Genomic DNA, 15,983 nt, shown 5'->3' on the forward strand with positions numbered 1-15,983 from the left:
ATACATTTTTCTCCCTGAAAATTTCAAGATTGCTGATGCTAAGAAGTGTCTTTTAAAAACGTGAAATAGAGAAATTAGAGTATCAGCTTATTTATGAGAACATAGAAAAATACACGAGAAAAAAGTTATTATTTTTAAAGGGCAAATGAGATGTTAAACTATTTTAAAACTTTATTTACATTATATTTACAAAAACTATATTTATTTCATTTACGTTTATTGATGGATTACCGTGTATGAAGCGCTGTACTAGGATATGATTTAGCTAATTTTGATTTATATTACTTTGTGATACTCTCAGGTTGATCTGCATTTTATGAAAAAGATTCCTCCAGGTGCTGAGGCTTCAAACATCCTAGTAGGGGAGTTGGAGTTCTTGGATCGAACTGTAGTTGCATTTGTCAGGTTGTCTCCGGCTGTGTTGCTTCAAGGACTGGCTGAAGTCCCAATTCCGACCAGGTAAAAAGTATCAGAGCATCATCTGCATTTTTCTTAAACAATTTTTTTAAAAATAAATCCCCCCTCAAACCAAAACCAAACCAAACAAAACCAAATGGAAAAACAAGGAGTAAATATAATTTCCTTTGAAAGTTTTTTCTAGAAACTAATGTGTCATTCACAGAATCATTTCTTCTTGTTTGTGGGAGAGGAGAAAAAATATTTCAAAAATTACTCTGTTCTTTCCTCCCTCTTCTCAAACTCCAGTGTTTTCTTTCAGGCTTGCTTGTCAACTCTGAATGCCCTGGTCTATATCACCACATAAGTCATTTCTTATAAGGTTGGTAAAAATGGTAAAGTGTTAGGATTGCCTCAAAGATTGCATGAGACTGTCAGGTCAGACTCAGAAAGGTAAAGGTTTTGAAGGCTTAGCTTATGCTCAAATGAGTCAGCCTTCCGAGTACATGTGAGTGCCATCCTTAAGAGATGTCTATCTAATATACTGTGTATTTCCATCTCAGGCACAGTATACTTCCCATACCCAGAATCTGAAAATCATTGGTAACAGCATTGTGGTACTGTGGTTGAATTCAAATCAAAAGTACAAATTTAGGGGGCCCAGGTGGCTCAGTTGGTTGAGCGACTGCCTTCAGCTCAGGTCATGATCCTGGAGTCTGAGGATGAAGTCCTGTATTGGGAATCCCTGCTCAGCAGGGAGCCTGCTTCTCTCTCTGACCCTCCCCCCTTCATGCTCTCTCTCTCTCTCTCTCTCTCATAAATAATAAATAAATAAATAAATAATCTTTTAAAAAATAGTACAAATTTAATTTGATTACCTAAACTTATTTTCCATTTAACTACACACAAAAACTAACAACTTAGGGGTAATACAAACCAAATTACATTGTTTATCACTTATCTCTATTTCGTAGATAAAATATATGTCCATTGGCAAAATTGTGATGAAAAAGAAGACTCGACTTTAGCATGTTATGTTCCTAGTAGTTCATCCAGGGGATCTTGCTTCCTTCCTTTTTCCCTCTATTAAATGGGATTTCTATATACAGACAGCCGTTTGTATTCCCACTGTAGCACCTACTCCATTTCCCTCATGATTGGTGCCCTTTGGTTGATGCTATGACTGTTTCAGGTCCTATTAGTATGCTTCCCCTTCCAAACACTGAATGCCTCTGCTAATTTAAAATGATGCAAAGTTCAGGTGCTATGGTACTGGGTTTGTAAAAACGTTTCCTCTTATGGACCTTTGGCCTTAACTAAAAACACAGAAGATTGTATCACTCTGTGCTTTATGGACAAGATATTCCAAAAATATGGAACAGTTTCCCAGGAGAGGCCTCATTTCATTAGAGCTCAGCTGACTAATACTGGATTTGGTGTTCAAGTACCTATCGCTGGGTCTGCATGGGGGGCTCAGGTGCTTAAGTGAAACTTTTGATTTCTGCTCAGGTCGTGATCTCAGGGTTGTGAGACTGAGCCCTGTATGTCAGACTCCATGCTGGGTGTGGTACCTGCTTAAGATTCTCTCCCACCCTCCGCTTGCACCCTACCCGCCCCTCCCCAACACTCACACACAGTACCTATCCCTGAATCTGTGACAGGAACAGATTTGAAGCAGGAGCCTGGTTACCACTCAGGTTATAGAAAGAAGTGTCTGTTCATCCTGTTGGAGGGCTACTCAGAGTTCTGATATATGCCAACTTTTATTAAAAAAGAGTGACGATGTCCTGAGCACATTAAAGTGGCACCTGACTATGATTAGACTGCATTTTCTTTATACAATTTGTCACCTGTTCAGAGTTTCTGGGAATTTGGGAACTGGATTTGAAATGTCAGACTTACTAATTGTAGAGGTAGTATTTTAGTAGTTTAAAATTCCTTTTCAGTCTTCCAAGCAGCACATTCCCTTTCCACCATTTAGGAAGATGTCTGATGAAATTCTGTGTCAATGATGGCTCTGTATGACAAGGATAGTTCCTGTGTTTCAAAGGAAAGAAAAGAAAAATTCCCAGGAGTACAGAAAAGCCTTAATAGGGTTATATACCCTCACTTTGAAAACTGTCAAGGTTTAGGTGACCTCATTTCATACTGACATAGTAAAATATGTGTAGAGAACAATGGAGGAGAAATTAGGGGCACAGGAGAGCCACTGTATAAGGAGAGATTAAAAAGACTAGACTATTTAGTTTGGAAAGGTGAAAAATGGAAGAAGATTAGTTAGATAAATAGAATAAAGCAAGCTGTCCGAGGTTCCTAATTATTCTCTCTTAGGGGGACAAAAGGGCACACTATGAATATAATAGCAACACATAGTAAAAATGTCAGAAAATATATTTTTAGGACTTTATAAATAGCCCATGGAGTAGAAACCTGAAAAATGGCAAGATGTACATAGGTTACAATTTCTTGAAAGTATTATAGTTGATAAAGCCCCTGCCACCACATTAAGCTATTCCTGTTTTAAATTTATAGTGGGCATTTCTGTGTAGTAGAAATTGACTTGGAATCAGGTACAGCTGACAAAAAATTAATGTCAGACTTTCCAAGACTGTTTAATATATGCTTTACATAAAAACATGCACAATCGCTAAAGTTTATAACTAAATGAAGGGTAAGGTTATAGTATGTGTTTCTTTAAAGCTTATGAAACTATGAGTCTTCACATTTAAGAACATAAACCATTTAATAAATTAATACCACTGAATTATATTGCAGAATATATGGCATTTAAAATTTTTCACGATTTCACTGTAGCATTGACCTTTTCAGAGACAAGACAATTACCAGTCCTCCAAAGTCAGAGCATATACTGATTTCTTCAAAATCTCCAGTTGTGCTGGTGACTTTACTAGGCTTTCAGTCTAATTTAGATGGAATACTGCAATGCAGCCTGTATTTTTATTCCCCCATAATCAGAATTAATAGATCATTAACTCTCTATCTTTTCTTACTAACTGATCTTTGATTCTTGACAATAATTTTTTCAATTTAATGTAGATGTTACATATACCTACTGTTTTTTTTATTATATGTTCTTGCTTTGTTTATAATATTATATTACCTTTTTCTTCCTTACCTCATTCTATAATTTGCATATTAGTGAGTTCTTCCTTGTAATTCAGAAAGATTTAATTATACTTTAGTTTTCTCACCTTCCTCCTCTAAGGATTATAGAATCCTTAAAATTTTCACTACCTACCATGTAGGCTCTACAGGTAATTAAATGGGAAAACACTGAGTTCAAAATAACCATGGATTTCCCTTGCTCAAGGACCTTAAGAATAAAAGTCAATCATTATAAAAATGCTTTAAAATAGTAATAAACTGTGAAAAAAATATGTATTTTATACTGAAGTCCTCATCTTAAATAATTATTTTGCACTGAGTCATTCTGTAACTACTGGAGTTGTTTTTTGTATTTCTACCATGAAACTTTTTGCATTTTTTCTTCTTAATTACAGATTTTTGTTCATTCTTCTGGGACCCCTGGGAAAGGGTCAACAGTACCATGAGATTGGCAGATCAATTGCAACCCTAATGACAGATGAGGTATTTATTCAAGTTCATTGGGAACATTTTCCCCTACTAGGTACACTTAACTTTTGGAGTTCCTGTATTCATGACTATCTGTTGTGAATCAGATTTCTCTCTATGGAACCCCCCATCCTTCTATGCTTCCACTATAAAATTTCCTTCGGAAAAATTTGTTTGAAAGGGGTAACAAATTCACACACATGAGTATGATGCTTTAAAACCTCGTATTCTAAAGAAAATGATTTAGTGACACTTAGAATGTATTTATTAATATTCTCCTATAGAGTATGTGCTGCTAAAGTGAGTCCCATTTTTAATATCATTAGAAATCTTGTTTTTGGCAAAATAATTTTAGGACCTAAAAAAACAATGGTAGTTTATCTGAATAGTACATACAACACCAAAAGCTATGCAATATCTATCAACTCTCTTTACAGTTGCCTGAATGTTCTTAACCTGAGAGTCTTTGAACCATTAGAGGAGCTATAGATGAACTTCAAGGGACCTGTGATCTCTTTGATACAGCCCACAAATTCTTCTATGTAAAAAAATTGTATGTAATTTTTTTGGACTGGAAAAAGCTTTTATCAGCTTCTCAAAGAGGTGTATGATCACAAAAATAAGAACATAAAAATAACATATAACTGATTTCTTGTATTCCCCAGTACCTTATGGGAATCTGTTGTTAAAGAGTGGATGCAAAAGATCACAGAAGGGTCATATATTCAAAATTCAGTAGTAAATAACAAACAGGTTATGCATTTTTTAGAATCTCATCTAAATAATTTAATGTATTTATTGAAATACTTTGGCTTTGGATACTTGAAAATCTGCAAAAAGAGTGGATTACTATTGTATATCATTTTTCCTAGGTTTATGAAATCTGAAAAATTTGAACTTGTCTTGGTGATATAAATTCTATTATATCTGTCCAACTTACGTTTTATGGTTTTGTATGGATCCGTTATTGTATTTACACATAGGAAACCAAATGCTAGAAGAAAAACACATTTTTCATCAATTTGAGAAAGAATCAGCATAATGAGTGTTTTCATTTCCTATGGCAGCCATAGAGACTTACCACAAAGTGGGTGATTAAAACAAGAGTAATTTATTTTCTCACATTTTGGAGGACCGGAAGTGTGAAGTCAGGTTGTCAGCAGGAGAGCCACATTCTCTCTGAAGGCTCTAGGGGCGAATGTTTCCTTGTCTCTCCAGCTTCTGGTGGCTCCTGGGGTTTCTTGACTTGTGGTGGCAAAATTCTAATCCCTACCTCCATCTTTACAAGGTCTTCTTCCTTGTGCCTCTGTGTGTCTCCTCCCTTTCTGTCTCTTATAAGGATACTCATCACTGGGTACAGGTCCCACCCTAATCTAGGATGATTTTATCTTGAGATCCTTACCTTCATTACATCTGCAAAGACCCTTATTCCAAATAAGGTCACATTCTAAGGTTCAGGTGGTCATGTTTTGAGAGGTCACTACTCAGTTCTCCACAGTATCATATTATTGAGGAAATCTGGAAGAAAACAGAGAAATTGGAAAAGGGCTTCATGAGGACCACAAACCTGCTCTAATAGAATTCTCTTGAGAAGACACTCATGGTATCTTTGCTTTTAGTGTTTCCATATTGCTTAATATTTTGCAGTTATTACAGTCTTGCAAAATATATGGCACTGTGATTTGCAGTCCACAATTTAAGTGTTGTCACTTTTATGCACGTATATTTCATGTTATATTATGTTTCCATATCTACCACATTAGGAAATAAGATATTTCTGGGGCATGGGGTATATTATATGGTGAGAAGAGCATGCTGCATCATGGGAGGTTCACATGTACTTATGGTATCTCTCTTCCTAATTCTTCTCTTTCTCAATTAGAAGTCAAGATTTTCTTAACAGAAAGATGTCAGTTCCAAAGTTTTTTTGACTAATCAAGTGGCCATGGAACAACAGGGAAGCATCCATGTTTTTTAAATTATAGATTTAGAGTGAGAGCAGAGAAAGGATTTCCATCTATTTCCTTGACTAATAAGAACTACCCAATTTGAGAGCAAGCATTAGCCATCTAAATACAGGCTCAAACATAAATTTCTTCAACTTGAAAGTTTAGAAGTTTGATTTGGGGCGATTTGTAAGTCTCTGTGAGCAGTGGGATAGCGAAGCAGAAATAGCCAGAAAGTTACTCCAGAAAATGAGAGCAATTGGTTATAATAATAGACCCATTGAGTATCAAAAAAAAAAAAAAAAGTTTAAATGCTTTTAAAAGAGAAAGAACTTTTTTTTGTTCAAAACCCAAGTAGAGAAGTTGTTCTGCTTATCTAATTGCTTTGAAGGCAATGAATACTTAACTCATTAAGAGTAAAATGCAATATATTGATTCATAGAGTTTAGTTAAGAAAGTGGTGAATCAGACTATGGTATCAAACTGTAAATTCCATGTTAGCAGTTACCACTTACTCATTTTTGTTCCCTGATTTTGTCAGGTGCTCAAATAAATATTTGTTGACTGACTGAATATTTGTTGTTGTTCTCCTCTCCATCCTAGAAATTTCTTGTAGGTGGTCAGTCTGTCTTTTCCTTTGTATCTTTAGAACTAGCATAGTGTCTGGTCATGACAGAGTTTAATCTTTCTTTTTTTTTAATGAGTTAATGACTGAATGTGCTAGTCAGCTTAGAAATACCTCACATTGAATCAATTCGGTAAACTATTTTCTTTCTTTCCGTTAAGCGTTGCTAGCGATGAATCATATGATTTTGCTTATAGGCACTACTGCCAATGTATTTATCCCTTAACATTCTTTAACATTATTAAGCAAGCCAAATCACTTTTGTTTATATAAATAGTATGCTGATATTTTTCATAGTAGAACTTAAAACTGAGAATTTAAAAAAATATGTATTTATATAATTGATTTAAAAATAATAAAATGAGTATATATTAACATAAATGACAGTTTTATGAAAACAAAAGGAATATAAAAACAAAAAAAATTACTAAGAGTGGCATTGTTTTTTTTCTTCTTGTTCTGGAATTTTTTGCCAAGAATTTTCTCTCTTACCCAGATTTCAAGTCAACACTGACTCTTTCTGTTCAATCAGCAAACATGCCCAAATATAGTAGTTACTTAGGAAGTACATATTCAATAAATGTCCAGGTTTTCCCCATCCTTAAAAGGAAATCCCTCACGGCTTCACATAGCATCTACCATTGAAGAACTATTGACTGAATCTGAATTTCAAAAGCTTTGAAGGAGTAGAATCTTCCTGGACCTGGTTATTTTAGCTTCATACATCTCAGTGTATTACAGCCTGATTTTTGTCACTACCACTCTACTCAAACTGCTTTCAGTAAGGTCCCTGTTTATAGAATATGCTATTCTATGTTCAGCACTCATGTCTCTTAATCTTCTATTGGCATCTCACGTTATTGAACATCTCTTCTTTATTTTTTTTTTCCACGAAGAGCAACTAAAATTAATTGTGTGCTTTGTTTTGAAACTAAAACCTTGAAATGTATACTATTGCTTACCCCAAGGTAATAGTCTTTTATTTTATGTTCAATGAGTTTTATACTTTTTCTCTCATATATAAGTTTTTTTTATAAGTTTTTAATATACCTGGAACTGCTTTTCATGTGGGAGGTGGGTAAAGATCCAGTTTCATTTTTATTAAATAATCACTTGGCTTGGCACCATTTACTGGCTAGTCCCTCATTTATTCAATTGTTAGCAATGAGTGCTTTTCAAAAAACAAACAAAAAACCCCCACCCATCTCTGTGTCATCACTATTTTAATTACAATATCTTTACTGTAATAAGTCTTGGTCTCTAGTAGGACAAATTACTCCTTTACATTGTTCTTTATTAATTCATTCAATAAATATTTATTGAATTTTGAACTATTTATCAGGTACTCTTGCAGTTCTGGGGCTCTATCAGTGAACAAAATAGACAAAAGCTTTTTCTTTCATTGAGCTACTAGTCTAGTGATAAGATGAACTAACACATAAGTAAATAAAATATATGGTATGTGGTCATAAATGCTATGGAGGAAACTACCAAAGCAGGGAAGGGAGATCGGGGTGGAATGGAGAGATTTGCAAGTTAAATTCAGGAACCTAAAAGAGGAGAGGGAGCAAGCTATTCAAATATCTGAAGAAGGAGCTTCCCAAGCAAAAGGATAAACAAGGGAAAATGCTTTCAGACAGGAGATGCCAGGAATATCTGGGGAACAGCAAAAAAGACAATAAGGCTGGGCAGGAGGGAGAAAGGGAGAGGGCAGTAGGCAATGAGGTCAAAGAGACAGTGGGCCAGTCTGTGTAGGGTATTTGTACATCATATAAGGACTTTGATTTGGAAAGCAAATGAAAGGTCTAGAGTAGAAAAATGACATGATTTATCTCACATCTTAAAAGCATCACTTGGCTCGTGGAAGAGCAAGGGGGAAAAGCAGAGACACCAGTTAAGAAGGATTGGAACAATTTAGGCAAGCAATGGTGAAGAGAGAGACATCAAGGCAATTCCACTTAAAATCCCATTGGGATTTATTGAGGAGCTTGATAAGCTTATTCTAAGAAATACATGGAAGAACAAAGGTCCAAAAATAGTAAAAGCAGGCTTGAAGGAAACAAATACATTTACTGAGGTTTCCTCCTAATTCATTGCTGGTTTTTTCTCAGTCTCCTTTTCTGGATCCTTCCCACCTACTGCATTGATGGGAACTTTGTTTCTTAATTATCCACTCTGGCTCCTACATTATCAGTTTCTCCCTCCCTACTATATCATTTCTATCACCTTACAAAAGATGATCTGGAATCTCCTGTCTTTTAAAAAGAAGAGAAAGGAAGGGAGGAAGAGAGGCAAGGATGGAGGAAAAAATGGGTGGATGGGTGGAAGGAAGGAACAATGGGAAGGAGGAAGAAGGAAGGAAAGAAGGGACAGTTCCTAGTTGTGCAATGGAAATTAAAACTATGGAGGCACCTGGGTGACTCAGTTGGTTAAGCACCTGCCTTCAGCTCAGGTCATGATCCCAGGGTCCTGGAATTGAGCTTTGTGTCCTTCTCAGTGAGGATTCTGCTTCTCCCTCTTCTGTCCCTCCTCCTGACTTGTGCGCTTTCTCACTTTCAATCTGTCTCTCTCCCTCTCAAATGAAAAAATAAAATATTTTTAAAAAATTAAAAAAAAAATAAAGCCATGGTCACTGGTCTTATGAAGTCATCCTTGATTCCTGTATTATCTTTCACACTCAAATCTGGATTATCAGTAAATATTCCTGGTTCCGCTTACACAATATATCTGGAATCCTACTACTTTTGACTATCTGAACTGTTATTACCTGGTTCTTACTCTTTTCACCTGTCCCGGCCACCATTGTTACTCCATTATTGCAATAGACTCCTACTTGTTCTCTCTGCCCTTACCTATTTCATTCTGTTCTCAATACACAGCTAGAGCTGCTCTTCTGCTCAGGGCCCTTAATGGCCTCTTATCTCATAATTCTTATGGTGATCTACAAAATCCTACAGGATGACTTTCTGCCCCTCTGACCTTTCCTCTCAGACCTCATTTCCTGGTGCTCTCCCTCTAGTTTACTTCTCCCCAGGATCTGGCCTTCTGGATATTTCTCAAATACAATGCATGCTCTCACCTGAGACTTCACATGGCTATCCCCTCTGCCTGAAGAGCTCTTGCTTCCAATACCTTGTTTTTTGCTGAAATGTCTCACTGAGGCCTTCCTTAATCACCCTATTTAAAATTACAGCATCCCCTAGTCATACCCTTATTCCTCTTTCCTGCTTCATTTTTCTGCATAGAACTTAACACCCTCCGACAAAATATATACTCACTATAATGCCTGTTTTCTCTCTCTCCCCTCCCACTAGAATGAACGCTCATGAGGGATGGCTTTTTGTTGATTTTACTCACTGCTGTATCCTTAGCATATAAATAGTTTGATAAATAGTAAATGAATGCTCAGAGCTCATGTTTTAGCAGGGAAAATAAGCATTAAACAACGAATTATGTAATTAACAATTAATTACAGTAAATAATTGTAATGAAAACTATTAAGAAAAAGAAGAAGGTGTTAGGAGAGTTCTAACAAGATGTCTGATCCTGCTTTCAGGGAAGGCTTCTCTTAAAAGTCAAATGAAAAAAAGAAATTGAAAAAAAAAGAAAAAGAAAAAAGTCAAACGAATGTTGATATCAGAACGTTAGGCTAACTACATAAAGAAAAGGGAGCGGAGCTGTTTAAAGTAAATGAGTTATTGGGGAAACTGGTGATAGGAAATCAATAGTAAACAATGTTTTTAATTTAAAATCATACAAGTTGTGGTATCTATATCTCTGAGGAATTTTAAGATAATAGGAAATCAGCTGTCTTGGATGAATTTGGACATTCATTTATCTAAAACAGGTATGAGATCATGTGATCCCTTGAAGCAATTTTTAAATTAAGAGATCAACTCAAGAAAGATTTCAAGAGAGTTGCTACTAGCAGGGAAAGAGTAAAATAGCTAAACTCTCCTTGGGATTAAAAACATTTGTAATTCTTTAATGTCCAGATTAGGTCTCATGGCCATATAAAACTCTTTAGAAGGTAGATATCCTGAGCTATGAACTCAGTGGGTTGTGGCAGGGAAATCAGTATTGTCAATATTTAACAAAATATATCTTTCCCCAAATACAACCAAACCATTAACTGTATCTTTGGTGTCTTTATTTTATCCTAAGCAATGACTGTATTTATCACACCAATGATCTTCTGTGAAAAGTTCTTGTCTGGAAAGCAAGGAGGAGGCCTTTGAAAATAATCATTACCTCTTCTGCTGAAGAAGTTTAGATTAAGTATCAAACCAGAAAAACAAATGATCTAAAAGTAGATAAAATATCTGAAAGCACAATTTCCCTGGAAATTTTGGAGTATGTGGTCACTGTACTATGCAGCTCAGCATAAAGAATAATTTACTAGCTCCAAGCCTGAAATATTTGTTCCATTTCATATTACATGAAATATGAAAAGTATCAGAAATACTTATATTATGTTTGGTATAGATAAATTTTTCCAATTTATCTTTATTTTTACTTTCTTCATTTGTTATGTTAAGTATATCTGTCCTCAGTGTGTTGGTCAGAAGAGATTCAGCACGCTGCAAGAATAACCTCCTCCAATCTCAGTGGTTTAAAACAATGAGGATTTCCTCTTATCACGCTGCGCATCTGTCATGGGCCCTCAGGCACCCCGGCCCATAAATGCTCCATCTCGACTTGCTTTTTCTCAGTCACTATGGCACACAAAAGGCAATGTGTTAACTTACACACTGATTGTCATTACCTCGACTTGAAAGTGACATATGTATACCTGAATCGGACACACCTAACCCCAGTATCGAAGAAGGCAAAGAGTGAAATCTTCCCCTGTGTCTAGGAGATCTCCAGTGTCCATCATAGCCTAAAGGACTACCACAGTGTGCATGTGTGTATATGTGAATGGAACTCACCTTGAATGGAAATATGCTTGCTACACTCTATAGATATGATATATACCCAGAGACTACTAATTTATAACTTTATCATTATTAAAAAATTAAAACAAAATAAACCTTTTTAATTGGTTTATATGTTCCAGCATATAAATATTGCTAAAATTTTTAATATAGTCTATAGATCTTATCTCTATTTTTAAGCAGGGGCTTCTTTCTGAAAGTTTCATTTACCCACACATAAATAACCTTTGGCAAACTTGAATCCTTAATTCTAGTTTAATGAGCCTCCTTTCTTATTCCTTTCCCTTTCTCTTACTCTTGTCTCCAGAAATTTCAACATTTATTCTACATTCTAAGAAAAATATATATTTATGTGCATTCATAGAATAAACTAAATTATAATTGTTTACATTAAAAATTTCTTTAGTTAGAGCTGCCTATTTCTTTAAATTGTGATAATCATATGTAAGATAACTGGGAAATGAAAACACTGAATGCCTTAAGATTTTATAATTACTTTTTTATCTTTTATTTATTGTTTTTATATTTTCCTCCTATAGGTATTTCATGATGTTGCTTACAAAGCTAAAGATCGCAATGACTTGGTATCAGGAATCGATGAATTTTTGGATCAGGTTACTGTTCTCCCTCCTGGAGAATGGGATCCAAGCATTCGTATAGAGCCTCCCAAAAATGTTCCTTCCCAGGTATGTTTATTTGAAAATAGTCTTACAAATCCCATCATTCTGTTGTCTTTTAAATACATGTACTGAAATAGTATAACTCATTCAAAAGATTCAAAATGACTTGAATGATAACCTCTGTGATGTGATTTATAATAACAAATATATATTTGGCATTCATTCCCCTTTTTGGCACAGAGCTCCTAAACCCCTTGAAATTCCCTAAGTAAGGCAAGCAGCAAAGGTGTCTTTTGTTATGTTAATGAGGTGACTTTAGAACTCGCCAAGGGATGGGGGTTGGTGTCCAGCAGAGCCAACCATGTATTAGAGGGGTGGAATTTTCAGTCCCACCCTCTCACCTCCAGGGACTGAAGGTCACTTTTTGTTGCTATCCAACACACCTCCCTGAGAACTTTGGTATATTGATGATATGCCACTAACTCAAATGGTCCCATATGCCTGAGAAGATTTTAAATCTACTTTAAAACATATCATACTAGAGGAAAATTAAAATTTTAATAAAAATGTAAAATATGGCTTGAGAAAAATCCCATTGCCATTTTTCCATGTTTTGATATAGTTCTTTGAAATTGGCAAGTATTAAGAAAATTCAGCCTCTTGCCCAGATGTGGGGCTTCTGCCACTATGGCTTCTCGTGGGGTTATTGGCATTTTCCTCCTCTCCACTCTTCCCTTCTTGTGTCTGGAGCTCAGCGTGGGATCCCTGATCTAAGAATTAAAGATCTAATTTTGCTATATGTCCAGATTTTCTTACTGCCTGCTCTTCTTACTTTAATTATTTCTGTGACTACCTCATGGCTTAATTAATTTGAATCTTTCCAAGTGTATCTGAAAGAAGAAGAAGAGAAGAATGAGAAAAGGCAAAAACTTGTCAGAGAAAAAGAAGCAGCACAGGGTAAAAAGGCCAGTAGATACATAGAGAATGTTCTAAGACCCCATCAGGAAATGAAATTGAGAAAACTGGAAGAGTGCTTTCATCAGATGATGGGTGAAACCTTGAAGTTAAGCAATGGTCATAAAATTGGGGGTGATGAAGATTTGGTGCTTGAAAATGAATAAGACATTTTTGGAAACATCAAAGAGAAAAGGAGCAGAGACTCAATTTGCCTAATCCTTTATTTTTTTATTTATGTATTTATTTTGAGAGTGAGTGAGCAAGAGAGAGGGAGAGAGTGTGCCTGCATGAGCAAGGGAGAGGGGCAAAGGGAGAAGGAGAGCGAGGATCTTAAGCGGGCTCCATGCCCGTCCCCAAACCCATTGTAGGGCTGGATCTCAGGACCGTGAGATCATGACCCAAGCAGAAATCAACAGCTGGATACTTAACTGACCAAGCCACCCAGGTGCCCCAACCAAAGTTGCACCAACTGCTGAAGAGCCCACACAGAAGGAGCTTCTTGACCAACCTGAAGAATCTCCTGAAACAGCTGAAAAAGTAGTTATTGCCCTCCTGCATCCAAGTGGGTCCTGAGAAGAAAGTTTGTTTAGTCTTGCAGTTCACAGGTCTTATTTGACTAGATGATGAAAATCAGGTACCACACATCCCTGTGCAACCTTTTTACTTCCTTTCCCAGAGAGCCCCTGGATATGGAGGAAGCCTGGTCCCTTCAGGATATAGGAATAACTGTGGATACTATACTCAATGTGAAAGAGAAGGAGCAGAGCAACTAATTAATAAATGAGAACTACCTATACTACATAAAATCAGTTATGCCATGACCTTACAGAACACTAAAAATTTACTTTAAAGTCATGCAATACCTTGATTGAGCTCAAGGCAATAAACACTCTAATGTTGATATCCATGGGAAAGTATAGACACAAGAGTTTGGAAAAGGATTGTTCTCTGCACGTAATGGTTTTTGGAATGTGCCATCTTATAATGTACCAAATGAAAACTAGATAAAAATGTGTACAGTAAAGCACTCAATAATATTTTTCTTAGCTGACATCATTTATCACTAAGTTGAAACACAAAGTCATATGACCTTGTTTTCTTCCTCTTCAGTCCACCTTGCCACATTGAACATTTCACTACTCAAACTCTTTAAAGTCTACCAAGTAGAAACGTTTATTCTGCTGTATTTCTAGAAATTAAACTTTAAATACATTCCAAAGCTCTTTAATGCTTTAAAGTTCTTTTTGATATTCCATAAGGTGTTAGTATCCAAAATATATAAAGAACTTATAAAACCCAATACCTAAAACCCAATAATCCAATTAAAAATGGGCAGAAGACATGAACAGACATTTCTCCAAAGAAGACATCCAGATGTCCAACAGACACATAAAAGGATACTCAACTCATCGTCAGGGAAATGCAAATCAAAACACAATGAGGTATCTCATCTCACAATTGTCAGAATGGCTAAAATAAAAAACAAGAAACAACAGAGGTTGGCAAGGATGTGGAGAAAAATGACCCTCTTGTACTGTTGGTGGGAATGCAAACTGGTGTAGTCGTTGTGGGTAATAATATGGAGGTTTCTCAAAAAGTTAAAGTAGAACCATCCTTTGGTTCAGTAGTCACACTACTGGGTATTTATCCAAAGAATACAAGAACACCGATTCAAAGGTATACATGTACCCTTATGTTTATAGTAGCATTGTTTAAATAGCCAAGATATGGAAGCAGTCCTAAGTGTCCATCAATTGAATGGATAGAGAAGACACACACACACACACACACACACACACACACTCACTATGGAATATTACTCAGCCATAAAAAGGAATGAAATCTTGCTATTTGCAAAAACACGGCTGGAACTAGAGAGTATAATGCTAAGCAAAATAAGCCAGTTGGAGAAAGACAAATACCATTCAACTTCACTCATATGTGGAATTTAAGAAACAAAACAAATGAGTAAAGGAAAAAAAAAAGAGTGAGACAAACAGACTCTTAACTATAGAGAACAAACTGATAGTTACCAGAGGGGAGGTGGGTGGAAGTATGGGTGAAATAGGTAATGGGGATTAAAGAACATACTTGTCATGATAAGCATGAGGTGATTAAAATAATAGCTTTTAAAAAAGTAAAAAAAATGATAAAAGTTCTTTTTGATAGGCATGTATTGTTTACCTAAGTTATGTCAAGATTTATTTAGTTTTTCCTTGCATTAAATTGAAACATTTACAAGTTCCAGGTGGGCCAATGGTTTTAAAAATAAAATAATGAAAATATTAAAAAAAGAAAATTCAAAGGCATGACTTAATCATATTATATAGAAAATTCCCTATTACCGCTGATCATATTTATGATCAGGAAAAAATTTTTAATTATAATTCTTATGTATTACCTTTGTGTGGACATATGGTATAAAAATTACAAAAAATTTGCCTATAAAAATCCAGTGTGCTGTTCACTCATGATATAATCCGGAAAGGTAAAAATAAAAACTGTTGCTATTATTTGGGTCATTTTTTAATTGCAGGCTTGACTTTGTTTGTTAAGCCCACTCATATTGCCACCTCTGTTCTTACTGAATATGTCTCCTGAAACCCTCCCAGTTGTCATCTACTCAGCCTTGTCTTGTGCCCTTGTCCCTGTGGAGTACAACCCATCAGACTCTACTGCTCTAGTTGCCTCAGAAGTTTTCCTGGTTAGCCAGGTGGGCAAATGAACAAGTATACCACTCATCCATGAGTATTTAAAAAGGTCAGCTCAGTCTCACTATCAATTTAAGAAATATGTACTGAGGTCTTATTCTGAAGTCATTTCATAATTATTAAAGATTATTTGGTTTCCTTTTCTCAATTATGACAGTTTTCTAATTCTACACCTACAGCCACATAATTTCCGTTGA

General features: G+C 35.6%; 1 protein-coding gene and 1 pseudogene across 6 annotated transcripts in view; both read left to right on the forward strand.

Annotated features, from left to right (window-relative positions):
• Positions 1–15,983, forward strand: part of SLC4A10 (solute carrier family 4 member 10) — a 215,419-nt gene that overhangs the window by 107,673 nt on the left and 91,763 nt on the right. For 5 of the 6 annotated variants that reach the window (XM_032880287.1, XM_032880288.1, XM_032880286.1 and 2 more), the window contains 3 exons: positions 302–459; positions 3,918–4,005; positions 12,038–12,184. In XM_032880287.1, the coding sequence (XP_032736178.1) occupies positions 302–459; positions 3,918–4,005; positions 12,038–12,184 (393 nt within the window). The remainder of the gene's footprint in view (positions 1–301; positions 460–3,917; positions 4,006–12,037; positions 12,185–15,983) is intronic. The other variant, XM_032880291.1, reaches the window with a different exon arrangement.
• Positions 12,806–13,848, forward strand: LOC116880887 (annotated as a pseudogene).

This window comes from Lontra canadensis, unplaced genomic scaffold (assembly GCF_010015895.1).
Source record: "Lontra canadensis isolate GAN:19392208 unplaced genomic scaffold, GSC_riverotter_1.0 scaffold69, whole genome shotgun sequence".
Taxonomy (NCBI): Eukaryota; Metazoa; Chordata; class Mammalia; order Carnivora; family Mustelidae; genus Lontra; species Lontra canadensis.